The sequence below is a fragment of the Heloderma suspectum genome, chromosome 17, assembly GCF_057233095.1.
Source record: "Heloderma suspectum isolate Gila_16-S chromosome 17, 16-S_ref, whole genome shotgun sequence".
Taxonomy (NCBI): Eukaryota; Metazoa; Chordata; class Lepidosauria; order Squamata; family Helodermatidae; genus Heloderma; species Heloderma suspectum.
The window spans coordinates 2360452-2387649 of NC_139474.1; the positions used below are offsets into that span (position 1 = coordinate 2360452).

The following is a 27198-nucleotide window of genomic DNA, read 5'->3' on the forward strand; positions in this document are numbered from 1 at the left end:
GGGTCCGAAAAGACTGGGCAGCCCGGCATCGCACAGGAAGCGCAAGCAGCCCCGCGGTGTTTCATGAGAGCAATTCCGAAGTGGGACCTTGAAGCCAGCCCTTTAGGACGCCCACCCTGGACCACAGCATTCCATGCGTGTGCTTTGGGCCACTCGGGCACAGCGGGCCACGCGCTCTGCAGAGGAGGGCTGCGCCCGCACCCAGCAGCCGTGGCTCCCGCGGCCTACTCCGGATGGGCAGCCGCTTGGGAAAGCCAGGGAGGGGGGGTGCCGAGAGTTGGGCTGGGGCGCGGGAGATCCGGGTTCCAGGCCCCACTGAGCGCGGAGCTCACCGCGTGGCTCTGGGCCAGTCGCTCTGCCTGGCCTGCCTCACGGGGCTGTTGTGAGGGCAAATGGAGAGGAGGGGGGCTGCGCGCGCTGCCCTGGGTCCTCGTCCTCGCAAGAGGCACGGAGGCGGGCCAGGAATGCAACGATGGAGAAAGACGAGCGCGGCCCGGCCCGGCCCGGCCCGCTTCGGCTGCGCTCCGCCGGGCGACGCCGAAGCTCCCGGCGCCCAGAACAGCAGCCCGCCAGGCCCTGGCCGCGCCTTCTCCCTGAGCAGCGCGCTTTCCAGGGGCGGGGAGGCGCTTCGTTTCCCCCTGCGGGGAGGCGCGCTCCTGCCCGGACGCGGGTCGCCCGCCCCCGTGGGGACGCGCCGTCCCGGGCAGCCCGCGGCGGGGGCCGGGCGGGGGCCGGGCGGGCCCTGCGGCTCTCCCCATCGGCTTGCGTAGCCTCACCTGGGCAGGGGGCGAGCGCACTCCGGGGCGGGCGGCTCGCGGAGCCAATCAGGGCCGCCCGCCGCCCTCTCACCTGCGCGGCGCTCCGGCCGCGGCCGGCTCAGCCGCAGAGCGAAGGAGGCCGGGCGGGGCGGAGACCGGCGATGGCGGAGCGCGGCTGGCTGTGGCTGTGGCTGTGCGCCGGACTCTGTGAGTGGCCGGCGAGGGGCGAGCGGGGAGGAAGGCGAGAGAGAGAAGAGGGAGGGAAGAAAAGGGAAAGGGGAAAGGAGAAAGAGGGAGGGGGAGAAAAGGGAAAGAAAGGGCGTAATAGTGGGAAAGAGGGCAGAAAGCGAAAGAGGGAAAGAGAAGAAGGAAAGGAGAGGAAGAGAGAAAAGAGGGGAAGAAAGGAAAGCACTCGGGAGGGAGGAGAGAGAAGAGGGAAAGTAGCAAAGGAGAGGAGAAAGAGAGTGCAAGCAAAGGAACTAAACCAGGCAGGGGAGGGGAGCCAAGCCAAGCAAGGGGCAGCAAGGGGAAAAGGGGTTGTGGCCTAAGGACCATTATGGGGTGAAGGGAGCCAGGGAAAGAACGCAGGCTTTCAGCTGTGGATGGAATACAGACTTCTCCATCTACTCAGAAATGGAGTGAGAAGCGCTTTCTGGTTATAGCCAGATTTTCATGAAATCGCTTTGGTCCGTCAGGGGCACAGGAAGTAAGGAAAGCAGAGTACGCACCCCTAAAGCCCTAAAATCCCACTTTCATGGGTGGCGCAGTGCTTCACTTCATACTTCAGGGTTGGGGGCAGAGTAGAACTGAACATCATCAACCCCGTAGGTGCTGCTCAGCGCCGGACTCAGAGAGAGGCTTGTTCCAGGCCTCTGTCCACGCTCCCCTGCTCAGGGAAGTTTGCTGGAACCGCTGAGTTAAGCCCCTGTAGTTTCCCCCACACCTTTCCCTCTCATCCACCATTGGGATGTTGTGAAAGACTAAAAGGTACTGCACTCTCGTGAATGGGAAAAACAGGCTGCATAATCCAAATGGGTAACGCAAGTTACTGCGCTATTGTGAATGGTTGAAACAATATTGTTAAAATACTTCGAAACGGTGAATGGGAAAAAGAGGCTAGATATTGTGAATGGCAAAGCCGCCCTACTGAGAATGGGGAAAAAGAGAGAACGGGGGAGCGGGGAAAGGGGGCGCCCCCACCTCTTGGCCAGGTCACAGAGGCACGCCCAGGATTTAATGCAGCGGAACTGCACGGGAGCCGCATATTAGGAAAAAAGATGCACTAAAGGACTTCCTGAAAATGCATCTTTTCCAGAGGGAGGCTGTGGAGTTGCTGCAGATTGGTGACAGCATCGTGTGGCACGGATGACCCTGATGTGCTGTCGCTCCACACTTAATCGGCAGTTTGTTTGGGTCCAGGTTTCCCTATTTCGGCAGACCTGGGGCCCAGGCCTTGTGGCTGCTCAGCATCAGAGAACAGGTCTATTTGATGACTATCAGGGCTTTACAAAAATTAAAAAGTACAGCTAAACACAAAGTGTCCTGTTCCAGGGAAATAAATATGCAATTCCAAAAGAACATTGCTGCAATTCAGAATTTAAGCCATGCAAAGGACGTATCATTAGCTGATGGTTAGTGCATGAAGTGAAAGGTACAGTGAGTCATCCAGGCTCCTCTAGAACCCTAAACCCTCCGCAAGCATATTTATTTCTCCTCCCCCTGCCAGAGAGACTCCCCACAGATTCCCCTGCTTCAGTCGACAGTGTATTCACCAATGTTTCCGAGATGAAGGAAATCATCCTAGGATAAGCCATGTGACGTTCTCAATGTTACGATAAGAGCAGTGATGCTATAAAATAACGGATATGACGTTTTTAACCACCTGAAGTGCCATTTTTGGTAGAAAGGTAGGGTATGCATCAAATAAATAAGAAAATAAATCAATAAATTAAGAGTGCTGTACTGGGTTTGTGTACTGGGTTTTTTGCTCTTGGTCCTATTTTGCTTTATCCCTCACTCCAACTAAACTTTTGTTGGAGTTCCTGATGCTTCCTGAATATAACATCTGCATTAGTGCTGTCAGATTACCAGGACCTTCTACTCTGTGTAGGCTTCCAAATGTCATGGAGTGTGATGCCAAGCAACAAAGCACACACACAAGGAAAATGCACAGGTGTGTTTTAGCAGGACATGCAAATTACAGTCACACAAATTATAGTCACACAAATTGGATCGCACACTGCTGTGCAACTCTCGCCCCCCTGCCCCCAGAAAAATTCCTGCAGACACCCATGCTTGACAAGACTGTTGAAAGCATTTCTGATATATTTGGATGCTTCTGCTTCATGCTCACTATGTCGATAGTTTTTCTATGTTTCCCACTTGCAGGTGGCAATGCCCTTGATGAGCCCAAGCATCAATCCTCCTCTCTCATAAAAGACACACTTTTTCCTCATTCAGTTTAGCTTGCCAGTTTGGAAGTACCTGTATCTTACATAAGAACATAATACAAGCCCTGCTGGATCAGACCAAGGGTCCATTCAGTCCAGCGTTCCTTTTCCACAGTGGCCAACAAGTTGCATTATTTACTTATTTCTTACATTTTTATACCACCCAATAGCTGAAGCTCTGCGATCTTGTGGAAACCCACAAGCAGGACGTGAGCGTAGTAGCACCCTCCCATGTTCCCCAGCAACTGGTATACATAGGCATTTGTTGTTTATTCATTCAGTTGCTTCCGACTCTTCGTGACTTCATGGACCAGCCCACGCCAGAGCTTCCTGTTGGCCGTCGCCACCCCCAGCTCCCCCAAAGGTCGAGTATACATAGGCATACTGCCTCCAATACTGGAGGTATTATGTAGCCATCAGGACTAGTAGCCATCAATAGCCTTCTCCATGAGATTTGTCCAGTCCCCTTTTAAAGCCATCCAAGTTGGCGGCCATCACCGCGTCTTGTGGAAGTGAGTTCCATAGCTGAACTATGCACTGTGTGAAGAAGGGCTTCCTTTGATCTGTCCTGAATCTCCCACCAATCATCTTCATGGGATGACTACCCGAAATCAAAGGTATGTCCTTAAATATGAAAAGCAGAGCTAAATCTTTCCCCAAGTGAACTGCAATGGAGCCCTAATGCCAGCAAGGCTGTGACTTTAAAGTGGTTGCTCGAAGGGATCATAAACTCTAGGGCAGAGGTGTTGCTAAGTTCTTAAAAGATCTGGGGCACAGGCCCATAACACAAATTTGCATGTGCATATATATATGTCCGAGTCTAAGCACACCTCTAATGTGTGTGGTGTGTTTGCGTGTGTGTATAGATTACATGCATACATAGATACATAGGAAGCATGATCTGATCCCCCACTCCACTTCAACTAAGACCCCAACTCAGCATTTTGGAAAACATCCCGCTTCTGCTCGGGCCAGTTTGTAGTCGATCCACTTCAGCTCGGCATCAAACCTGAGTCACGGTTTGGAAAAGTGAGTATGCTTCCTGTTGACTACCATGGGAAATTAGAACAAAAAAAACCCCTGTAACTTTTTTCTCTTGGTCAGAACTGGATGATAATTTCAAGCATAGTAGCCCCCTAGAAGGGGATTACACCTGCCCAATGTCAGAAAAATAGGTGCAGGGTTTATATTTTTATTTTCTTTTAAAGGGAACTGCCAATAACATTTTTTCCCTTGGAAGAATTGGATAAAAATTTCAGGATTCATTGCCCCATCAGAGGAGATCATGTCTGCCAAATTTCAGAATGATAGCCACAGGGTTTTTTGTGCAAGGGTGGCCTTGACATTTTGAGGTCTCCAAAAGAGGACATACTTAACTCCCTATGTTCCTTGTGGACCGTTGTACTGAAAATTACAGACAGCCTAGAGGTGTCCCTAAGTAAGAAACCAGCAAAGCTTCAGAAGGATGAGTTCAGCAGTTCATGTGGAAAGGGAGTCCTCCAATTTGGGGGAGGGAGTGATTTGCTGTCCCTTCCCTTCACCCCGCCCCCCCGAATAGTTTTTAGGGAAATTTGTATGAAAATTCACAGGTCATTAGAGGTGTCCCCCAGGCAAGAAGCCTGCAAAGTTTCTGTAAGATATACATGCCTGCAGATTTAGAATTACTGGAATTTATTTACATTTCACCCATGTTAGCAGCAGGGGAACATGGGTGGGAAGGTGCTACTGTACTCATGTCCTTGTGGGTTTCCCGTGAGCATCTGGTTGGCCACTGTGTGAACGGAATGCTGGACTAGATGGACCTTGGTCTGATGCAACACGGCTCTTCTTATGTTCTTAAATATAGAGTGCCTCTGAGCATGTGCAGAATGCTTTTCTTTCACCATTGAGCACTTACATTCTCCCCCTACCAGTTCTATTCCCCTCCATGCAACCATTCATGCTCATCCTACCATCCTCCAGCAGCTCCTCATAAAAACAGATGTCTCATTTTGCGCAACTCTCCTCTCCCTCCTCCTTGTTATGCACAAGCTCTCATTGTCTCTTTCTCCCCATCACTTCATTTGTGCCAAGACCTCAGCAGGATTCAGCCAATGCATCTGTTTTCAAAACTAGGGCTATGTTATGGAGAATCTCTGAGTATGTACTAAGTGCCTTTCCCTCACCACTGAAGCTAGAGTTCGTGCAAAATGAAAAAAACACAAATGACAAAACATGTGTAGGACTGAGCTGAAAGGGTAGTTAATTCATAAGTCTGGAATTGGGTAGGCCCTGTATTAAGCCTGCAATATCTCCTCACAACTCAGGACTTATTTCTGAATAAACATGCGGAACATCAGAGTGCAAACCTCCCTCCAAAAGTAACCTGTGCTGGAATCTTGTGCACATTTTCCTGAGCATAAGCCTCATTAAACATAATGGGGCTTCTGAGTAGGCATACATAGGCTTGTATAAATGAGCAGTATTTTCTCCCCTCCACTTAAACTACAAACCAAAACCTGCTATTTTTGTTAAAGCTTTCTGTTCCTAGGAACGTAGGAAGCTGCCTGTGACGAAACCCCTCCTGTCTTCACCCAGCCTACGGTCTCTCAAGACGGGGTGGTGGTGGTTCGTCTTTGCTTCCACCTAGGCAGGTTATTCCCACCCACCTCAGCTTTCCACCCTTTGCTACCTTTCTTACAACCTTTTTCTTTCTAGGGAATACTTGAGTATGTGCACTGAGCCTTTTCAAAACTTCTCCCTAGGTTAAATATCAGTAGCCTGATGAAAACGTCAGTGCAGACTTGATGTAAAATAATCAAAATAATTTATATTATTATGCAGACTGAACTTTGAAAGATTTCTCTTAACCTAACTTATGCTAAACTAAGGCCTAAAACCACTAACCACCTCACCGTTTGCCCAGGGGATGTTTTATCTAAGGGATCAAACCCCTCTCTCCCTTCTCATCCTTCTTCGATCCTCCAACTGCCTCTCTTAACTCACTCTAACCCACTCCAGCACCCCCTCCCGTTCTCACTGACCAGTCAAAACCTCCCATACGTTCTTACCCACCAGACAACCTCCAATGTATGGATGGAGAAGCTCTAAACTTTCAACATTGTTTAAACAAAACCATGGGGCGGTTCTGCCACATCTCCCCCTGCCCGACCTTATTTTTAACATGGAGCATGGTACTTGGCTCCACAGCGCTGTGGGTAGTGTTAATGCTGGAAAGAAATGTTTGCAACCACGTTCTGTTTCTTCTCCCGTGGTGATTGCACTCGGATTGCAACCACGTTCCATTTCCTCTCCAGTGGTGATTGCAGTCGGATTGCAACCACGTTCTCTTCCGGAGTTCCTTGCCTCGACAGCCCATCAGCAATCGGGTTGTTTTTGCCAGCTGCATGTCGGAATTCTATCTGGATTTCTTGTAAGGCCCATGGCCAATGCTGGAGCAGTTAGTTTTTGTTTTTCATGGACTGGAGCCAAAGTAAAGCTCGGTAGTCAGTTTGAATTATGAATTTCTGTCCCCGTACATAAGGGCGCACTTTGCTAAGTGACTGAACTATCGCAAGACCTCCTTTTCTAATGTCACCTAACACCTTCCCATTGATTCTGTATGCTATGGTTCTAATGGGCGGATGGTCTCTGGTGTTAATTGTGTGGCTAATGAGATTAGTCCAACCTGGCTTAGAACTAAACAAGTGAGCATATTTTTGAAGAAGCGGTGTGGTGGCAGAGCACACATCTTCAGGTATTTGAGCAGCCCATTTGATTTGTTCTATCCCCGCTGCTTCTTTACTGGCTTGTAAGGAATCTATTCCAGGATGGGTTTTGTCCTCTGGGGCGACTGATAAATGATAAACGGGAGGCTCTCTGGAAAAATATGGCTTGTGCATGTTCAAATTTCCCTCCTCCAGTATTGCTCACAATATATGTCAGGGGGTCTCTTTTATCTTGTACTACTCAGGGACCTTCCCAAGTGGCTTCCAGTTTGTTGGGAGGTCTAGGTAGAAGGACCATTACTTTGTCACCTGTTCCAAATTTTGAGGCTGAGCTTTCTGGTCACAGTAGAGTTTCTGTTTAGACTGGGCTTTAGCTAGATTTTCCTGAGCCATATTCATGGTCTCTTTTAACTTTCCCTGCAAATCTAGCATGTACTGAACCACAGAGGTTTGCTGCTCTTGGAACACCCCTTCCCAGTTTCCTTGCATAATAGCTAAAGGGCCCCTCACCCTTCTCCCACACATGAGTTCAAAAGTGGAAAATCCAGTGGATTCCCATGGCACCTCCCTGTACGCAAATAATAGTCAGGGCAATCGCTTGTCCCAATCTTGTGGGGGTTTGCCAACATACGATTTAATCATAGTTTATAAAGTCCCACTAAAATGTTCAACAAGACCATTACTTTGTGGATGGTAGGCTGTTGTTGTAATATCCCACAGCGCTTACACAGACATTCATGCCCTCAGGGAGGAAAACAGTCCCTCTCTCTGAAAGTAATTCATATGGGAAACCCAAGCGCTTGCAGATCTTTCATAAGGCTTCAGCCACCGATAGTGTGTCTACTTTTCTTAATGACCCTGCATCAGGAAAGCGTGTAGCAAAATCCACACCTGTCAGATGTGCTTTTTTTGCTTGTGTTGGTTTTGTGAACGGCCCTACAGTGTCCATGGGTAAGCGATCAAAGGGCTATCCTATCAGAGGAAAAGGGTGGAAGGGCTCATGTGTGGTCCTCTCTCCTTTTCCCGCCCTCTGACAAAGTTCACACGACTTGCAGAAATCTGTGACTCGCCTTGAAATTTGTGGCCGAAAGAAATTAGCTAGCAAACGTTTTCGTGTTTTGCCAATCTCCATATGACCCGCTAAAACGGCTTCCTGTGCCATATGTATGAACTCTTCTCTAAACTCCTGAGGCACAATCAACCGCTTTTCTGCCTCATATGTTCTCCCCCCATTAAAGGTTTCCAGATTCTATATAAAAGGCCATTTTCCCAAACAATATTTTCATTTTGGGAATCACTGTTTGCTTTTTCAGCTTGATCTTTTAAGTAATTGTAAACTGGGGTCAGCCTGTATAGCATGCGTTTGAGACCTAGTATTTAACAGACACTGTCTTTTTGGGACACAAAATATCCATCCCTGTTAAGAAAGATTCTTCTTGATGTGGATTGACTCTCACCTCACACAGCCCATCTAAGTTCATTTACTTCCCCACATATACCTTTAGTATGAACTTTCTGAGGTAAATAATTTTCCTTGACACTAAATCAGGGCGAATGAGAGGAATCTGAGCGCCTGTATCCACAGTGGCTAAGCATTCCTGCCCATTTATTGAGACACTTTCTTTTAATGAGGAGTCAAACTCAGGTAGGTATTCAAATTTAATTATGTTGCATTGAGCAGGCTTTGGGCAGTTTACAACAGTTAAAATGTTAAAATACAATATACAAAGTTTAAAAACCATTTACGGAAAACATAGGGACCATCAACATATAACGAAAAACAACTCTGAACTAAAAACAAGTTGTTTGAAAAATCCAACCATAAAACAGCTTAAAATAGCACTGCTTAAAAATAATATACAGAAGTCAGCCAAAGGAACGAGAGTTCTCAAAAGGGGAGGCCTGCTGGAATAACAGCATCTTTAATGCCAGCTTAAAACCTTCGAGGAGGTCAGCGGGCGCATTTCAGCCGGCAGGTCATTGCACACCTGAGGGGCGGCCAAGGAGAAGGCCCTCGTGCGTGTGGCTGCCAGTCTCACATGAGGCAGCCGCAGCGGAGAGCCCTCGGAGGACCTTAGGGGGCGGACGGGGACGCAGGGGAGAAGGCGCTCCCTAAGGTACCCTGGACCTAGACTACATAAGGCCTTAAAGGTAAGAACCAGCACTTTAGATTTCGCTCAGAAACAAACTGGCAGCCAGTGTAAAGATTTTAAAACCGGCGTAATATGGTCTCCACGGGGTGTCCCAGAGACCAACCTGGCTGCCATATTTTGTACCAGTTGAAGTTTCCAAACCAAATATACAGGCAGCCCCAACTACAGCGCATTCCAGAAATCACGCCTAGAGGCCACCAGCGCGTGCAGCACCGTCGCCAGGCCCACCTGTTCCAGGAACGGGCGTGGCTGGCGCGTCAGCTGAAGTTCGTAACAGGCGCTTCTCACCGTGGCCTCCACCTGGGGTGCCAGGAGCAGGGTTGGGCCAAGAAGTACCTCAAGCTACAAACGTGCCCCTTCTGGAGGGTGCAGACCTGGTTGACATACCTCAACACCTGAATTAGGCCCCTTCACAATGAGCACCTCTGTCTTGCCTGGATTCAGCTTCAGCTTGTTCTCCCTCATCCAGCCCATCACCGACTTCAGGCAGTCATTCAGAGGAGTCGTACCTTCCTTGGATAAGGATGTTAAGGAGAAATAGATGTGGGTGTCATCAGCATACTGATGACACCCAGCCCCAAACCTCCTGATGATCTCTCCCGGCGGTTTCATGTGGACATTGAGCAGCACCGGGGATCGAATGGAGCCCTGAGGGACTCCACATAATAGTTCCTTTTTCGAGGGACAACTATCCCCGAGCGACACCATCTGGAACCGCCCTGAGAGAAAGGAGCAGAACCACTGCAGAGCAGTGCCCCCAACCCCCAACTCCCTCAGGCAATCCAGAAGGATACCATGGTCGATGGTATCGAATGCCGCTGAGCGATCCAAAAGAATCAACAGGGATCCACTCTCCCTATCAGTTCCCAGGCGAAGATCACCCACCAGGCGAGCATGGCAGTCTCAACTCCATATCCTGCTCTGAAGCCAGTTTGAAATGGGTTCAGATAATCAGTTTCATCCAAGACTGCCTGGAGTTGAATGGACACTGCCTTCGATTACCTTGCCCCAAAATGGTAGATTACTTACTGGCCTATAATTTTTAGTCCAGAGGGTCAAGGGAAGGCTTCTTCAGAAGCAGTCTAACACTTGCTTCTTTCAGACATGATGGAAAGTTACCTTCCCTTAGGGAAGCATTAATGATATTCAGCAAAAATTGCTTTACCCTCTCCCCTCCCTGGACTACAAGCCAGGATGGGCAGGAATTCTGCCTCTCTCTGTCATAACTCTGCCTCCCTCCAATGCATCTCTGCCCTCAGTTTCTCCTTTTCAAATTCCAAATACTGAGGTGACATTTGTCCAAAAGCAGGTCTGACTGGATTTACCTCAGCCTCTCTTGTCCCTCTAGCATATAAGTGTCCGATGAGCATAAATCGAAGATCTTCCACTGTTTTTCCTTCAAGAGACAAACTGAGGCTTTACATCTCGATATAAGTGCCCCATGATCTCCTGATGAGCTAACTAGCTCAAAGTGGGCTAGATGAAACAACGGTCCAGTGGATCCACAGTTGGCTACAGAATCGGACTCAAAGAGTGCTTATCAATGGGACCTTCTCAAGCTGGGGAGAGGTAACGAGTGGGGTACCGCAGGGCTCAGTCCTGGGCCCAGTGCTCTTCAACATTGTTATTAATGACTTGGAGGAGGAGGTGCAGGGAATGCTGATCAAATTTGCAGATGACACAAAATGGGGCGGGATAGCGAATACTTTGGAAGACAGAAACAAAATTCAAAGTGATCTGCATAGACTGGAGCGCAGGGCAGAAAACAACAGAATGACATTTAATAGGGACAAATGCCAAGTTCTGCACCTAGGAAAAAGAAACCAAATGCACAGTTACAAGATGGGGGATACGTGGCTCAACCACACTACAAGCGAGAAGGATCTTGGAATTGTTGTCGATCACAAGCTGAATATGAGCCAACAATGTGATGCGGCTGCAAAAAAGGCCAATGCTATTTTGGGCTGCATTCATAGAAGCATCACTTCCAAATCCCGGGAAGTACTAGTTCCCCTCTACTCAGCACTGGTTAGGCCTCATCTGGAGTACTGTGTCCAGTTCTGGGCACCACACTTTAAGAAGGATGCAGACAAACTGGAGAGGGTTCAGAGGAGGGCAACAAAGATGATCAGGGGACTGGAAACAAAGCCCTGTGAAGAGAGACTGAAAGAACTGGGCATGTTTAGCCTTGAGAAGAGAAAACTGAGGGGAGATATGATAGCACTCTTCAAGTACTTGAAAGGTTGTCACAGAGAGGAAGGCCAGGATCTCTTCTTGATCATCCCAGAGTGCAGGACAAGGAATAATGGGCTCAAGTTACAGGAAGCCAGATTCCGGCTGAACATCAGGAAAAACGTCCTGACTGTAAGAGCAATACGACAATGGAACCGATTACCTGGGGAGGTGGTGGGCTCTCCCACACTGGAGGCCTTCAAGACGAGGCTGGACAGCCATTTGTCAGGGCTGCTCTGACTTGGATTCCTGCATTGAGCAGGGGGTTGGACTCGATGGCCTTGTAGGCCCCTTCCAACCCTACTATTCTATGAATCTATGAATCTATTCTATGAATCTATATAAGCCCTTCTCTCTTTAAGGTGAAAACATCCATCTTGAAGAGAAACCCAAATCTTAAAAGATTTCTGTCAGGCAATCTTAATTTTGAATCACTGTATTGTTCTAGCTCCTAAAGTACGGTTCCTCAGCAGAAATGTTCAGTTTTAACTTGGTCTTTTGCCAAAGGCTTCTCTTGGCACTATCCTCCAAGTGAAGTCACACTCTCGTGACCACTTGTGTGGTAATAAAACACACTTTTTCATATCCCACAACTGCCACCACCTGTGACAAAACCCCTCCTCTCTTCACCATGGGGTGGTTCCGCCACACTGCCTTATACTGAGTCAGACCCTGGATCCATCTAGCCCAGTATTGTCGACACTGACTGGCAGCAGCATCTCTCCAGGGTTTCAAGCAGGATTCTTTCCTAGAAGATCCCCAGCATCCTGGAGAAACCGGGGATTGAACCTCGGACCTTCTGCATGCCAAGCATGTGCTCTCCCACTGAGCGACAGTCCTTCCTATTGCTGGATAATGGCAACTGACAAAACAGCCCCAGATTTGTGTCTCTGCAACCACATGAATCCACTTTTCTCAATGAGTTGAGTGAGAAGGAGAAAAAGGAACCCTCTTGTCTGTTTGTGTATAGTCAAATGCAGTTCAGAACTTCTCTTGCCCACCAAAGAGAATTCTCTTTAAGAATTCCCCGAGATATGTTCAGTGTGACCTTTTCCCAGGCAATGCATATTGCAGCCAAAGAGGTGTTTAACTTTTTTCTTCCCTTAAAAGGAGTCTCAGGTCATCCAGTGAAGCTGAATAGTGGATTCAGGACAGACAAAAGGAAATTACCATTTGTACTTCAAAAAAAAACCTACAGCAGGGATTAGGCATAGTGACCTCCTAATGGTCACCTTAAACACCTTCTGATTAGGATCTCTAATCCCCTGTGTGGCTGGACAGTTTTTAACTTTTGTTTTAGTCTTTGAGAAAAGGAAACTTTATGCATGGCCAGGATGAAAGCTACTGGACTGGTCTGAATTTTGGCAGGTTCAGTCAGCTCCATAGGGGCTGCCCGGTCTCCAAATTCCATGCACTTCTGTGGAAAAGCATGTGTTGGCTATGCTGGTTAGTGCTGACACCCACCGACTCTGCAGATGAGCCAATATTTTGGTGGGGAGGCAAGTGAGCAAAATTAAAAGATTAACTTTTCGGGGGAGAAAGGGCATGTAAGATGGTTACTGTTGGATTTTTCTTTTGAATAGCTGGTAGTGTCCAAGTGAGTGTGAGCAAAAGCCATTTCTGGGGGTCACTCTCTAGCACTGGGATTCTTAGAAACTCAGCCTTATACTGAGTCAGATCATTTGTCCATCTAGCCCAGTATTGCCAACACTGACTGGCAGCAGGGGCTCTCCAGGGTTTCAGGCAGGGTTTTTTTTCCCCCAGCCCTGGAGATGCCAGGGATCAAACCTGGAACCTTCTGTAGGCAAAGCAGATGCTCCTACCGCTGGCCTACGCCCGTTCCCAAATATTTATGGATCAAGGCAATTCATGAAATATCAGAACGTTACATAATAGCAATCCATACACGTTGCTGCCTTCGTACCGAGTCGGGCGTTGGGTGAGTTCACACGTCGCACCAAGCCGCCCTGAGGATAAGCCGCCATGGGTTGGTTGTTGGCTCACTAAGCCGACGGACGATCAGGCACTCTGTGGCTTGCCGTGGCTGGCTTCCCCCCTCAGTCTTCCCACCAGCTCCCAGCAGGTATCCCAGGCACCTTTGCAGCAGAACTGCGCGTTTGCTCGGTCTCTGCGTCAGCACCGTTTCTGCAATAAGTCCGCTTGGTTGCTGGCTACTGAAGGACCCCTCCGCATCAGATCGCCAAATGGAATTAATTTTCTGAACACAGTAATGCGCTCACCACTTTTTTTTTTTTTTAAGCCTTTTTGTGGGGGTCTTGCACTCTTGCACAAGAGCGCAAGACCGCCTGGCTGCTATTTAGCCAATCATACCAATGTCCCCCTCTTGTCCATCTTCTTGTCAATTTCATCCTCCATTTCTGTGCTTCACCTGGTAGCAAATACCTTTTGTAAAAGGCTGCTTCTGCTTTCGACTCCCTCCGCCCCTTCATGATTGTTGCTTCCCTCCACAGGTCTCCGTTGCTAGCTGCCAATATACATATGGGTTACAGAGCGGTGAGTGGGATCGCTAATCATATGCAAATCTCAGGGCAAAGCACTGAAACTTTTTTTAAAAACAATTTTTTTAAGTCAAGGGCCTCTTCCCTACAGGGTCCTTGATATCGAGCGAGACCCCAGTCGTTGAAGTTCCTGAGAAAGATGGTAAGTCATGACAGCAAATGTTTTCTTCCCTTCCAGCTCTTTCCAGAGAGCTGCTGAAAAGCATGTTTATACGTTTTTCTTGTAACCTTACACTGCATGCGAAAGCTGGCCCTGTTTGCCCCCAATGTAGCCACTTGTTCTCCATGGCTGGGGAGCAATATTCCTGGTCAGTTTAAGGACCGTGCAATTTTGACCGGTCTTGCCTTTCGTCTGTTGGTGCAAGTGCAGATGACCAGCTGGATGCCCCTGGCTTCGAAGGCCTTTGTGGAACACGCCCTATTGATAACCAGCTGAGCAAGCTTGGAGCGTGTGCAAACGGTGCGGAGGGCTGCTGCATGTGCCGGACAAGGAGCGTAACAACACTTCACCCCAGAGCAGGAGCACTGTGTTAGCCAAAAGACTGGGGTGGGGGAGGAGTGCTCAATTTAGGAAAGGGGCTTTTTAGACATGCACATTAAATGAAGCCATTGGGGATATTTCGGCTGCGTCTGTCCCCTTAGCTGCAGCCAGGCCTGGGGGTGGGGGATGGCCAGCTCAAGTGCGGCAGGCCTGGTACTTGGGTGACCTGGGGACGCCACGAATACTGTTCCAGCACTTTGCACCACATTGTTTTGCTCATCAGAGTTTTTGCGGTATGTGTCCTAATGCAGCGCCTTTCTGCATCCTGTCTTCTTTAAGCTGCCTTGAGTCCCAGTACTGGGAAAAAGGCGGGGTATAAATACATAAATATAATAATAATAATTCATGTTTTTCTTTCTTTTTAAATCTAGATGCATACTTGCCTTGCAAAGCCTTTGCATTACAGGGCAACACGCAGAAGCGTGTGGAGTGGAAATTCCAGAGGGGTCCAGTCACAGTTTTGTTCTATCATGGTGGTGAATTCACGGGTGAGTAGTTAAATTGTGTGGGGTACGAGTGAAATTTGAGTTAAATTGCAAAAGCTTATGGTGCTAATGTTGGCCTAGAGGATACATCTGCTCAAGCTGGAGCCCTTTTCTCCTAATCCCCAGAATATGGTAACTAGCTGGATGGGTCTTAAGCAGAGGGAGGTCAGGCAGGTAAGAGGGGGGCGAATCAGACAGTTCTGTGCCGAGGACATTTACATCGGTCCTCTCTGTGATCTGGGGATATCTGATGATCATGTCCGCAACCCCTCGTATCTTAAACGCATGCTGCTTAACACCAGGTCCATGAACGAGGAAACAGGATTCTAGCCATTGGCCTGGTGGGGAGAGGTGGACACCCAGATTTCTCGGTGCAGCGGCAGCCTGGGCTCGAGGGGTGGCTGGTGCTGCCTCTTGGTCTGCTCCGTTGGGATTCAGTCTTCCTCACCAAGTCCTCTGTCTAACGGTGTCCTGGTTTGGGGTGCTTGTTTCTGAAGCTGGGCCTCTAAGGGAGGTTAGGGATTGTGTTGGGAGTCACAGTCCAACACATCTGGAGGGCATCATGTTGCAGGAGGCCACTGATAAGTATCGCCATCTACAGCTCTCCTATATTTGAGTATTCTCTGGAGTAGCTTGTTACCGAATGTTTCCTATTGTTCTGAGGGTCTTTCTTAATTCCCGCAGATGACTACAAGGGCCGTGCTACTTTCCACCCCGATGAGATTAAGCTGGAGAAGGTGACTCGCAAGGACTCAGGCTTATATACCTGCGAGGTCCTTGGCGCTTCATTTTCTCAAACCCGGGTGGAGCTTGTTGTTCAAGGTATGCATATCGTTCATGTCTGGAATTTGCAGGGCCTGCTTTGCAGATTAAACGCTCAGACCCCACTCCCTCAGCACTCTCTTTTTTACAGAGCAATTCTCATGCATGCATTCCTAATTAACTCTTCTATACTGCCTTAGCTGCTAAGAGGTCATCCAGGCAGCATTCCTAGGAACATAGGAAGCTGCCTTATGCCGAGTCAGACTATTGGCCCATCTAGCCCAGTATTGTCAACACCGACTGGCAGTGGGTCTCCAGGGTTTCAGGCAGGATTCTTTCCTCGCCCTACCTGGAGATGCTGGGGATTGAACCGGGGACCATCTGCATGTAAAGCAGGGGCTCGATCACACTGAGCTACGGCCCCTCCCCATTCAACTCCCCATCCAGGAGCACCAGACAGGCCACTTAACAAGATCAGCCTCGGATGGCCTTCTCTCTGTCCCATCAGCCAGGACAGCTAGACTGGTGGGGACGAGGGAGAGGGCCTTTTCTGTGGTGGCCCCCACTCTGTGGAACTCCCTCCCTAGGGAACTCTGCCATGCCCCCTCTTTAATGAGCTTCCGTTGTGCATTAAAAACGTGGTTGTTCAGGCAGGCATTTGGGGTGGGTTAGGGTATTTTAGAAAATGTTTTTATTGTAGAATTTTATAGTTTTAAACTGTTTTATTGTATGCTGTACATCGCCCAGAGTGGCTGGGTGACCAGCCAGATGGGCGAATAATAAATTTAATAATAAATAAATAAATAAACTTAAAGCAAGAAAAAGAACATGAAAACCACTAAAACATGGACAACAACATGCATACGTGCAATACTTTAAAAGCCTGAATTAAAAAGATGTGTCTTCACACCCTTTCTCAAAGCCAGGAGAGTGGGGTTAATCGTAGTTCTGCAGGGACTCCACATTTTGGGGCAACAGAGAACACCTTTCACGCGTGCCTGTCACATGGGTGTCTGCGGGTGATGGTGTCCTCAAACGGGCCTCTATTGCAGAACTTAATACGTGGGCAGGTTCGTAGCGAGACACGCAGTCCCTTAAATTTGGGAGAATCATAGAATCATAGAATAGTAGGGTTGGAAGGGGCCTACAAGGCCATCGAGTCCAACCCCCTGCTCAATGCAGGAATCCAAGTCAGAGCATCCCTGACAGATGGCTGTCCAGCCTCGATAGGAGAGTCCTCCTATGTATGTGATATGGAGAGTCCTCCTATGTATGTGATATGGGGTTTATCCCTATTGGCCGTTTGAAGCAAAACTTCCAACATTCTGCAGATAAATTTGGGCACGTATGTAAGACCTCCCCCGCCCCGCACCCTACCACCCATGCGCGCTGTTGCATCTTGTGGTTGCGTGCTGCCTTAATTTACTCCGACAGCGTGCCTTCTGCTGACTTAAAAGCTAAGAGGCTGTTTGTCGAGACCAGCTGCTGGGGACCACCTAAAACTGATCTGTCAGCTGCCACTGCCTCCCTGTTCGTTTCCAAGTTCAATTCCAAGTGATTTCTGGCTTGAAACAGCTTGGGCTCAGGATCTGCTAAGGACGGCCTCTTCCTGTATGAACCTGCCATGCTCTCTTGCTGGGCACCCCCCTTTCTTCAGAGATTAGGGGGGCACATATGCGGGAAAGGTCCTTTTTAGCCAGGGCACCCAAGCCTGGGAATGCATCCGTCTTGTACCCGCGCTTCTGTGGTGACATTTTTAGACACTTCTCTGTTTTGGAGGCCTTGGGTGGTCGCTGGCCAGCTTTGTTAGCCGCCTTTCTGTATGGTTCAATCTCTCACAGGCTCAACTCCACCATGTGTCGTGGCTAGGGGTGTCGGAGGAATCCGGTTGGGGCGTGGGGTTCGTTGAACTTTTGTCGGACTCCATTCCACCTTCTGCCAGCTGGCCTGACTTGGTCCGCAGCGAGTCTGGCCATCTGGCAGATGTTCCGTAATTTTCATTTGCATGAACTGACACGTGTGCAAATTACAGCCACAATTCGTGTAGTTTGTGCAAGTTGTGGCTGCAAATGCAAATGAAGACAATTGCAGCTGTGATTTGGCAAATGTCTATGTATGCATTAAAAGAAAAAAAAAAAGCTCCCGGATTTCCTGGTTTCTGGGCCAGCCCGACCACGCAAACAGCCCAAGTCGTCCCTCTGAGCGGCAGCAGTTTGACGGAGCGCGGGGACCTGTGTGCGTCGCAGCTTCCTCTGCAGCACTGCGGGGGATCCTGGGATGCTTTCCCCCTCGGATCATGCAGTACCAACGGTTCTGAGGTGGCAGGTGATCCCGGGACCCATGCTGGCTTATACAAATGGACGTTTGTGTAAGGCTTCTCCCTGTCTTCGCGTCCCACTTCTGATTTCGCCAAGCTCGACATTGCCGTGTAAACTATTGAATCATAGTTTTTATTGCTCTGCCCTTCCTGGTACCGAGCAAAGGTATGTGGAAGTATTTCTGTGCACATGGCCGAGTTGTGCTACTTTGTGTGTCTACATCCTCCTCTCACTCCCGCCCCCAGTTCCCTACTTTCAGCCAAAGCAGGGCATACATGCGTGCCGATCATCTGAAAACATAGTTTTGTGTTGTTTTGGTACACCTGAATAGAAGAGTTCCGCTGGATCAAACCAAGGAGCGTCCATCGAGTTTCGAGTGGCTTTTAAGCTACTTGCTGCTGTCATCCAGATGCTAAAGAAGGCTTTGACTCGGTGGCTTCTCTGCAGAAGGAAGTATCTTTAAAAAGTCTCTCTTCCCTATAGGGCCCTACCCAGTCATTGAAGTTCCTGAGAATGGCGGTAAGTTGCGTGAGCGATGGTTGTATCCCCTTGGTCTTGCTTCACTTCCAGAGCATAACAAGGGGATTTTGGAGCCCTTAGCTCAGCCTTTAGGTTACATCTTGCTGTGAGCAGATGCAGGAGATGTCAAATGCAAGGGGAGTTGTCTATTCAGTGCCTCACCCACTTAAGCTGCAAATAGGGTTTCCTATAAAAGAAAAAAGACCAAGCAGGACTGCAGGAACTTTCCCTAGCCTGGTGCCCTCCAGAAGTGATGGACTACAACTCCCGTCATTCCCAGCCAGCGTGGCCAGTGCATCTGGTTAGAGAGGGCTGTACGATAGTGTTGGTGTTACAATGGGCAGTGTTGGCGCAAGAGCTTTTTGCTTCCTGAAATGGAGCCCAAATCCACCCCCCCCATTCCCAACAAAGCCCAGAACTCCAAATGTTCTTGCTGCACCATTCAGACACCCATTCCTGCCTTTGTCTATCCATTCCTTCAGGTAGACAAAGCAAATCGCTTTGCTTGCTGCATGACAGAGGCCAGTTGTGACAACGTGTAGAATTCCATGTTGGCGCATGCTTCACCCATTACGCTGTTTTGTGTCTCTCCTCTTCTATCCTCCATCCAGGACATTCAAATCTGGCAGGCACTGCAACCCCCACCCCATTATTTCTAGGCCACCTTTAAGGATGGGACCCTCTCATCTGTAGCTCCTTCTCTGCTCGCCCCTTGTTTTGCTGCAGTCTTGTGCGAATAACGCCATATCCCTCTCCATCATCTCTCCCTGTCCCACTGGGATCTGATGGAGAAAGGCAGACCTGTAAGGTGGGTTGCCCCTTGCAACTGAGCAGCTGGTGGTCCACTTCTGTGCAATTCAGAAAACCCACATTCTGCCCCAGGAGGTCATTCCTGCACCTGAAATACAAGTACAGGTTAACTCGGGGGTGCCCAGCCTTTTTGGTCAGCGGGAACTTTTGGGATTTTGAGAGAGTGTTGTGGGCGCTCTGACGAAATGGCTGCGGTGGTGGGCATGGCCAGTGACAGAACACTCATTTCCCAGAAGGCAAACTGGGAAACTAAAAGAAGTAACTTGCCCCCAAAGCCAAGTACAAGGCAGAAGTGGGGGTCCGAGCTAAAAAACAGAAGATTGTTTTGCTCATGAGGGTTTTTGTGGTATATGTCCTAATACAGCGCCTTTCTGCAGTCTGTCTTCATATTTGTCTTTCTTTCTTTTTAAATCTAGATGCATACTTGCCTTGCAAGGCCTTAGCATTACAGGGCAACACGCAGAAGCGTGTGGAGTGGAAATTCCAGAGGGGTCCAGTCACGGTTTTGTTCTATCATGGCGGTCAATTCACAGGTGGGTAGTTAAATTGTGTGCGGTGGTAGTGGGAGAATTGAATTTAACTGCTACAACATATGGTGCTAATGTTGGCCTAGAGGATACATCTGCTCAAGCTGGAGCCCTTTTCTCCTAATCCCCGGAAATATGGTAACTAGCTGGATGAGTCTTAAGCAGAGGGAGGTGGGGCAGTGAAGTAGGGCAGGTAAGAGGGGGGCGAATCAGACAGTTCTGTGCCAAGGACATTTACATCGGTCCTCCCTGCGATCTGGGGATATCCGGTGATTATGTCCACAACCCCTCGTATCTTAAACGCATGCTGCTTAACACCAGGTCCATGAACGAGGAAACAGGATTCTAGCCATTGACCTGGTGGGGAGAGGTGGACACTCAGATTTCTCGGTGCAGCGGCAGCCTGCACCAGGCATTTGGGGTGGGTTAGGGAATTTTAGAAAATGTTTTTATTGTAGAATTTTATTGTTTTAAACTGTTTTATTGTATGTTGTACATCGCCCAGAGTGGCTGGGTGACCAGCCAGATGGGCGATTAATAAATTTAATGATAAATAAGTAAATAAGCCTGGGCTTGAGGGGTGGCTGGTGCTGCCTCTTGGTCTGCTCTGTTGGGATTCAGTCTTCCTCACCAAGTCCTCTGTCTAATGGTGTCCTGGTTTGGGGTGCTTGTTTCTGAAGCTGGGCCTCTACGGGAGGTTAGGGATTGTGTTGGGAGTCACAGTCCGACACATCTGGAGGGCATCACATTGCGGGAGGCCGCCGATAAGTATCGCCATCGACAGCTCCCCTATACTTGGTATTCCCTGGAGTAGCTTGTTACCAAATGTTTCCTATTGTTCTGAGGGTCTTTCTTAATTCCTGCAGATGACTACAAGGGCCGTGCTACTTTCCACCCCGATGAGATTAAGTTGGAGAAGGTGACTCGCAAGGACTCAGGCGTATATATCTGTGAGGTCCTTGGTGCTTCATTTTCTCAAAGCCAGGTGGAGCTCGATGTTCAAGGTATGCATATCGTTCATGCCTGGAATCTGCAGGGCCTGCTTTGCCTACAAACACTCAAACTCCGCTCTCCCCAGCACTCTTCTTATACAGAGCAATTATTCAATCACACGTTCATAATTAACCCTTCTATACTGCCTCATCTGCTAAGAAGTCATTCAACTTAAAGCAAGAAAAAGAAGAACATTACAGTCAGTAAAAACAGGGACAAAAAGGCTGAATTAGAAAGAGTGGCGTTAATCGTAGCTCTTCAGGGACTCCACAGTTTTGGGGCGACACAGGAGAACGCTGTTTCATGCGTGCCTGTCAAGCGGGCGTCTGCGGGTGGTCTTGTCCTCAAAAGGGCCTGTCTTGCAGAACCTAATGCCCGGGCAGGTTCATAACGAGGCAGGCGGTCCCTTAGATTTTGGAGAGTCCTCCTATGTCAGTGATATGGGGACTCCCATTGGGGTTTCTTCCTACTGCCTGTTTGAAGCAAACCCTCCAACATTCTATGTATAAACTTGGACATGTTTGTAAGACCCCCCTTACACCCATACGCACTGTTGCATCTCGTGGTTGCGTGCTGCCTTAATTGACCCCGACAGCCTGCCTTCTGCTGACTGAAAAGCTAAGAAGCTGTTTGTTCAGACAGCTGCTGGGGACCACCTAAAACTGATCTGTCAGCTGCCACCGCCGCCCTGTTCGTTTCCAAGTTCAATTCCAAGTGGTTTCTGGCTTGAAACAGCTTGGGCTCAGGATCTGCTAAGGACGGCCTCTTCCTGTATGAACCTGCCGTGCTCTCTTGCTGGGCATCCCCCTTTCTTCAGAGATTAGGGGGGCACATATGCGGGAAAGGTCCTTTTTAGCCAGGGCACCCAAGCCTGGGAATGCATCCGTCTTGCGCCCACGCTTCTGAGGTGACACTTTTCTGTTTTGGAGGCCTTGGGTGGTCACTGGCCAGCTTTGTTTGCCGCCTTTCTGTATGGTTTAATCTCTCACAGGCTCAACTCCACCATGTGTCGTGGCTAGGGGTGTTGGAGGAATCCGGTTGGGGCGTGGAGCTCGCTGTACAAGGCATAATTTCAGGTCGGGTGGGAAATTAAGTATTGAACTCACAGCCACCTTCCCTCGGTGTGGCTGGATGTGACATTCCTGCTCCCTCTGCCTCTCCACCCCTCTGTGAATGTCAGGCCCACCTCGCAGGTAACGAGGAGCCACCATGTGTGAATTTCCCTGCGGGCTTCTTGTTGCAGCGGTGGCCGCCAGTTTCGATATTTGAGCCATGATGGGAGCATGCTGTGGCCTGTTGTTCAGAGTGAACCCGGCAGGGGTGGGTTGTTGGGGTGGTTGATAAGCCACCCAGAACCCATGGGCTGTCTTTGGGCGGCTTGTTAACCACCCCAACCACCCACCCTCACTGGGTTCAGAAGCACCAACAAACCCCACAGGGAAAGTCTCGCATAGTGGCTTCTCATTACATGTCAGCCAGCTCTCAAGCGTACTGATGACCTGGTTTGTACAACAGGACAACTCACTGTGGGCTGTCACCCTTGTTCCTTTCCGAGTGGCTTGTCGTGACGTCTGAACGCAGCATGGTTTCTTCAGTGGAGTTTGTTAACCTTGCACAAGCCACCCTAAGAACCCATGGCTGGTTCTTGGGTTGTTCAGGGTGCCTTGTCATGATGTCTGAACCCAGCAGAGGGGCTTGTGCATGGCTTGCTGGAAAGGGCTACTGAGCCACCTGGCAAGAGCAGCAGAAAACCTGGCTGCTCCTCCCAATCCCACCAGGGCTGCCTTCCGCCTCCCTCGTCAGTGCCCTCCGTGGATACATCAGTAAGAAATGACACGTGAGAATTCCTTTCACATGTTTGCAGCCTTTTAATTCTTTAAAAAAGGATGTGGTCCTTTACAAGGGCAGAGATTCACCTTATTCACCAGATAATCCACCAGATTCACCAGAGATTCCATTATTTACTTTAAGTGAACCTGAAATTTGCACAAGTTTCCCCTCTTGAATTTGTGCATATTTCCTAAAAGTTCTGTCTACTGGGGGAGGGGGGATTTGGGCAAATTGCAAATTCCTGCTTAAAAAAAAAAAATCTATCACACTTGTGCAAATGCAGTCACATCACCACTTCAATGCATTTTGTGGTGCAGGGAAGGGGGGGTAAACCTTTTCAGCTAGGTAACCCAATACAATGTTCCTTGGAAATGGAGGCCTTCTTTTGTAGCGTCCATGTTCGCCAGGGGGATCGGCCTATCGGTTGCACGTGATCTTTTCCCAACTCAGGGATGACTGAGCTCTGACAAGTTTGCAGAGCTGGCAGCGGAGTGCCTCCTTCAAAAACATCCTGCTAAAGCTCAAGAGGTTCAGGTGTCAGAATTTCAGAGCGGGCCTTGTGCCACTCAGTGGGAAACCGACCAGGACCAGGGGCCTTTCCTGCTTTCCATCGCTCTCTCCATTTCTTCCTTTTGCAGAGCCTCTGCTAAGAAGCTCCCGCTGATGCCTGTCTGGTCTTGGAAGATGCATGTGGCAGAGAGATGCTCTGACGCTCTCTGCATTGGGGGTCCCGTCTGCTTTATAAAGCTCAGAATAAAATGTCTAAAACTGCACGCTAATCTGCTGCAGTGTGGTGAATGCGTTGCCTGCCTTGTCCTTAATCGGTGGCACATACTTCCTAGCATGCTGTTGTTTCGGGCGGTAGGCTAAGACTTTGCCAGGCTTCTCCCCCCTGTTGCTGTCCTGGAGGAAGTTGTGATTTCCTTTCAAAGTGACAACTCTTCTTCTTGCGGCAAGGGGAGCTGCCATTTTTTAAGAAGGCAGCTCCCTTGCAGAGGCTGACTGCTGCGGGCTCTCCCGAAAGGCCCAGGCAAGGAGTGGGGGGTCTCGTGTGGTGCAGGGACTTGCTTGGCAGCAGCAGGGGAACCCTTGCAGTGGAGGGGGGCCCTGCTCAGAGTCTCCAGATCTTGCTTCGGAGTGGGTTGGCCTGGCTCAGGTGGGTCGGGGCTGAGGCGGGGCCTCCAAAGCGGATCAGGGTGCTGTGCGCAGCCCTAGCAGAAACACTGATGAAACCGTGGGGTCGAGTCTAAGCGGGGGCCATTCAAATCTACCGGAGCCAGTGTTGATGTGGCAGCTTCGGCAACCAAAACAGAGAAGAGCCCCTCCTCGTCTGCTGCCGAGCAAGAGACCGACATCTGTGCTTGCTTACGTATGAGCACTGCCACCTCTTCCCATGCCGTGGATCGGCTGTCAGCTCTAGCGTCTGGCAAGCCCCTGTCTACGATGGCTGGGGGTTCCTAGGCCCCTAACGCTCCAGGAAATGATGTGTAATGACATGCCAGGTGTAGCAAGGGTGGAACGGAGAGGAGTGGAAGAGGGCCACGGCGAAGCCAAATACAGCTTCTTGCCAGCGTTTAATTATTGTCCATAACCTGCGGGTGTTGAGACCTGCAGGGCTCTGTAAGTGGGCAGGATCCATTAGCGTGTCCCCTCTGTGGCAGACCCTACTGTGGTGTGGCACATTCAAGCATCACAAGGAAGAGTAAGAAGCACAGGTGAGAGCTCATCCCCCAAATAACACTGGCAGCATAAACAGGTGAGATGCTGTCTTACAAGGGTGGAGTTGTAGAAACAAAGAATAAAAGACATGAGCCAGCTCTCCGTTGTGCAGACCCACCAACCACTACATAGCTAGCCGGACCAATAACCAAGGCATTTAAAAAAACGGAATGACAACCCTTCTTCATGTTCATCCACAGCCATACACATTCAACAATAAAATAAAGATTATTTTAAAGATTACTTCGTGTAGCACACAGCTCACGTGGCACAGCATCGGGGGGCATGCTCAGTGGCAGAGGCAACACCAGCACATGTCCCAAAGAAGAAAAACATTTAAAGCTGAGCCCAGGCAGGACCCTCTGCTATCGCTACGGCCCACATGCAAGCTCACAGGTTCCCCGCTAAGCTGCATAGAAAAAAGAAGAAAGGAGTATGTTGGAGATTCCTAAACCGATGCCAGGGACACTATAGGGTTGCTGTACGCCACTTGGGTCACTTTAGCTATGATCTTAAAGTTAGAATACGGCAAAACTGGAAATTATTGGACCAGGAACAATAACATACAGCAATAATGTTTATGAGGGAAAGTAAATCTATACATAAGTGAATAAATATAAATTTTAAAAATACAAAGACCAAGAAGGGAACCCAAAATCCGTCTCCCTGTTCAGGAATTCTTCCTACTCGCTTGACCCCAAGACAGGAGCGCGGGTATGTTCTTAAATGGGGCCGCCACTGGGAATTCTGAAGCGGGGAGTGTTCTGACTTCATCCGGGGTGGGGGGAGAGGGACCCCATGGTTTGCGACCCAAACATATGATGCTATGTGAGCTAGCTATGCAGAGTTAACTTCCATAATTCTACACAGACAGTTTAAGGAAGGCCTGAGGCTTTCCATCAGCAGTGCCCTCGGGCACAGCGGGCCACGCGCTCTGCAGAGGAGGGCTGCGCCCGCACCCAGCAGCCGTGGCTCCCGCGGCCTACTCCGGATGGGCAGCCGCTAGGGAAAGCCAGGGAGGGGGGGTGCCGAGAGTTGGGCTGGGGCGCGGGAGATCCGGGTTCCAGGCCCCACTGAGCGCGGAGCTCACCGCGTGGCTCTGGGCCAGTCGCTCTGCCTGGCCTGCCTCACGGGGCTGTTGTGAGGGCAAATGGAGAGGAGGGGGGCTGCGCGCGCTGCCCTGGGTCCTCGTCCTCGCAAGAGGCACGGAGGCGGGCCAGGAATGCAACGATGGAGAAAGACGAGCGCGGCCCGGCCCGGCCCGGCCCGCTTCGGCTGCGCTCCGCCGGGCGACGCCGAAGCTCCCGGCGCCCAGAACAGCAGCCCGCCAGGCCCTGGCCGCGCCTTCTCCCTGAGCAGCGCGCTTTCCAGGGGCGGGGAGGCGCGCTCCTGCCCGGACGCGGGTCGCCCGCCCCCGTGGGGACGCGCCGTCCCGGGCAGCCCGCGGCGGGGGCCGGGCGGGGCCTGCGGCTCTCCCGACGGGCGGGGCGGGGCGGGGCGGGCTGCGCGTCTCCCCGTCCCCTTCCGCCCGCGCCTCGCGTAGCCTCACCTGGGCAGGGGGCGGGCGCGCGCCGGGGCGGGCGGCTCGCGGAGCCAATCAGGGCCGCCCGCCGCCCTCTCACCTGCGCGGCGCTCCGGCCGCGGCCGGCTCAGCCGCAGAGCGAAGGAGGCCGGGCGGGGCGGAGACCGGCGATGGCGGAGCGCGGCTGGCTGTGGCTGTGGCTGTGCGCCGGACTCTGTGAGTGGCCGGCGAGGGGCGAGGAAGGCGAGAGAGAAAAGAGGGAAGGAAGAAAGGGGAAAGAGGGGGTGGGGGAAGAAAGGGCGTAATAGTGGGGAAGAGGGCAGAGAGCGGAAGGGGGGAGGGGGAAAGAAAGGGAAGCACGCGGGGGGAGTGGGGAGAAGGGAGGAAGGGGAGGAAAAGGAGGAGAAGGGGGGCGGGAGGGGAGGAAGAGGAGAAAGAGAGAGGAGAGGGAAAGTAGCGAAGAAGGAGGGGAGAAAGGGGGTGCACGCAAGGGGAGGGGGGAGGCGAGCCCGGAAAGTCCGGACCTGCGGGGCGGGGTCTCCGCGGGCGGGCGTGGCGGGCCCCCGGGTGATGGGCGGCCGGGGCGGGTCTGCCGGCGTTGCGGGGGCTGGAGGGGGCGCCTGGCCTGGCCTGGCCTGGCCTGGCCAGGCCAGGCGCGTCTTCCCCGGGCCGGGCGCTCGCTGGCTCTGCGCATTCGGGCTGACCGCGGCCCGCTGTGGCAAGGCGCCTTGCCTTGCCCGGGGCAGATGCCTGAAGGGGGGGGCTCCCCTTTTTCCCTCGTCGTTGCGGGGTTGGCTGCGCCCTCCCAGGCGGTTTTGCTCGGAGGCAAGGCCCGCCGTGTTCCCTGGGGCTTACTCCCAAGTAAGTGCGCGTGGGGCCGCCGCAGGAGAAAGTCAGACGCGCATGAAGGCTGCGGCGTGAACATCACCGCGTTCCAGATTCGTCCGTTCGCGCGAAATTCACTCGGGCTCCTGCTGCGTCCAGCGCAGGTGGCCGCGTGCCGCGAGAGACGTTCGCCTTCGGGCGGGGCGGGTGGCTTTGCCGACGTGCTTTTCTTTCCCCTTTCAATCTGTCGAGACTGACTTTGTTCAGCATTAATTCAGCTGAATAGCTCGCGGCGCTCTCCATCCATGTCTTTGGCTCCAGATAAACAGGAATGCGGCTTGCATGGAGTTGTGTTTGCGGAGTGCTGCCGTGTGGGTTCACGGGACTAGCGACACAGTCTGCAAAAGGCCTTTCTGTACTTCGCCAGGTCCTTGAAATGAAGTCGTCCTGCAGTGCTTCCATGGCAGGAAGAGTTCGTTCTTCTCTATTTCCTTGTGAAAATCTTGCTCGAAAGTCTGACTCACCTTT

General features: G+C 50.8%; 2 protein-coding genes across 2 annotated transcripts in view; both read left to right on the plus strand.

The window, feature by feature from the left end:
* Nucleotides 1–406: 406 nt before the first annotated feature.
* On the plus strand, nt 407–23408 carry LOC146334191 (junctional adhesion molecule A-like). The gene is made up of 8 exons (XM_084823952.1): nt 407–965; nt 13911–13961; nt 14732–14848; nt 15530–15667; nt 18409–18444; nt 19671–19787; nt 20648–20785; nt 23243–23408. Exons 1-8 carry the CDS (start codon nt 473–475, stop codon nt 23266–23268), a joined length of 1116 nt encoding a protein of 371 aa, XP_084680078.1. The 5' UTR covers nt 407–472; the 3' UTR covers nt 23269–23408.
* Nucleotides 23409–25980: 2572 nt separating this feature from the next.
* Nucleotides 25981–27198, plus strand: part of LOC146334192 (junctional adhesion molecule A-like) — a 39224-nt gene continuing 38006 nt past the window's right edge. The window contains exon 1 of the mRNA XM_084823976.1: nt 25981–26061. Within this exon, the coding sequence (XP_084680102.1) occupies nt 26016–26061 (46 nt within the window). The 5' untranslated portion in view covers nt 25981–26015. The remainder of the gene's footprint in view (nt 26062–27198) is intronic.

What these genes read in the sequence shown, in the direction of transcription:
- LOC146334191 (XM_084823952.1), top strand. Translation starts at nt 473, where the DNA reads ATGGAGAAAGACGAGCGCGGCCCGGCCCGGCCCGGCCCGCTTCGGCTG. An exon ending in GTGGCTGTGCGCCGGACTCT is followed by an intron (nt 966 to 13,910) that starts GTGAGTGGCCGG and finishes TCTTCCCTACAG; the next exon opens with GGTCCTTGATATCGAGCGAG. An exon ending in TCATGGTGGTGAATTCACGG is followed by an intron (nt 14,849 to 15,529) that starts GTGAGTAGTTAA and finishes TAATTCCCGCAG; the next exon opens with ATGACTACAAGGGCCGTGCT.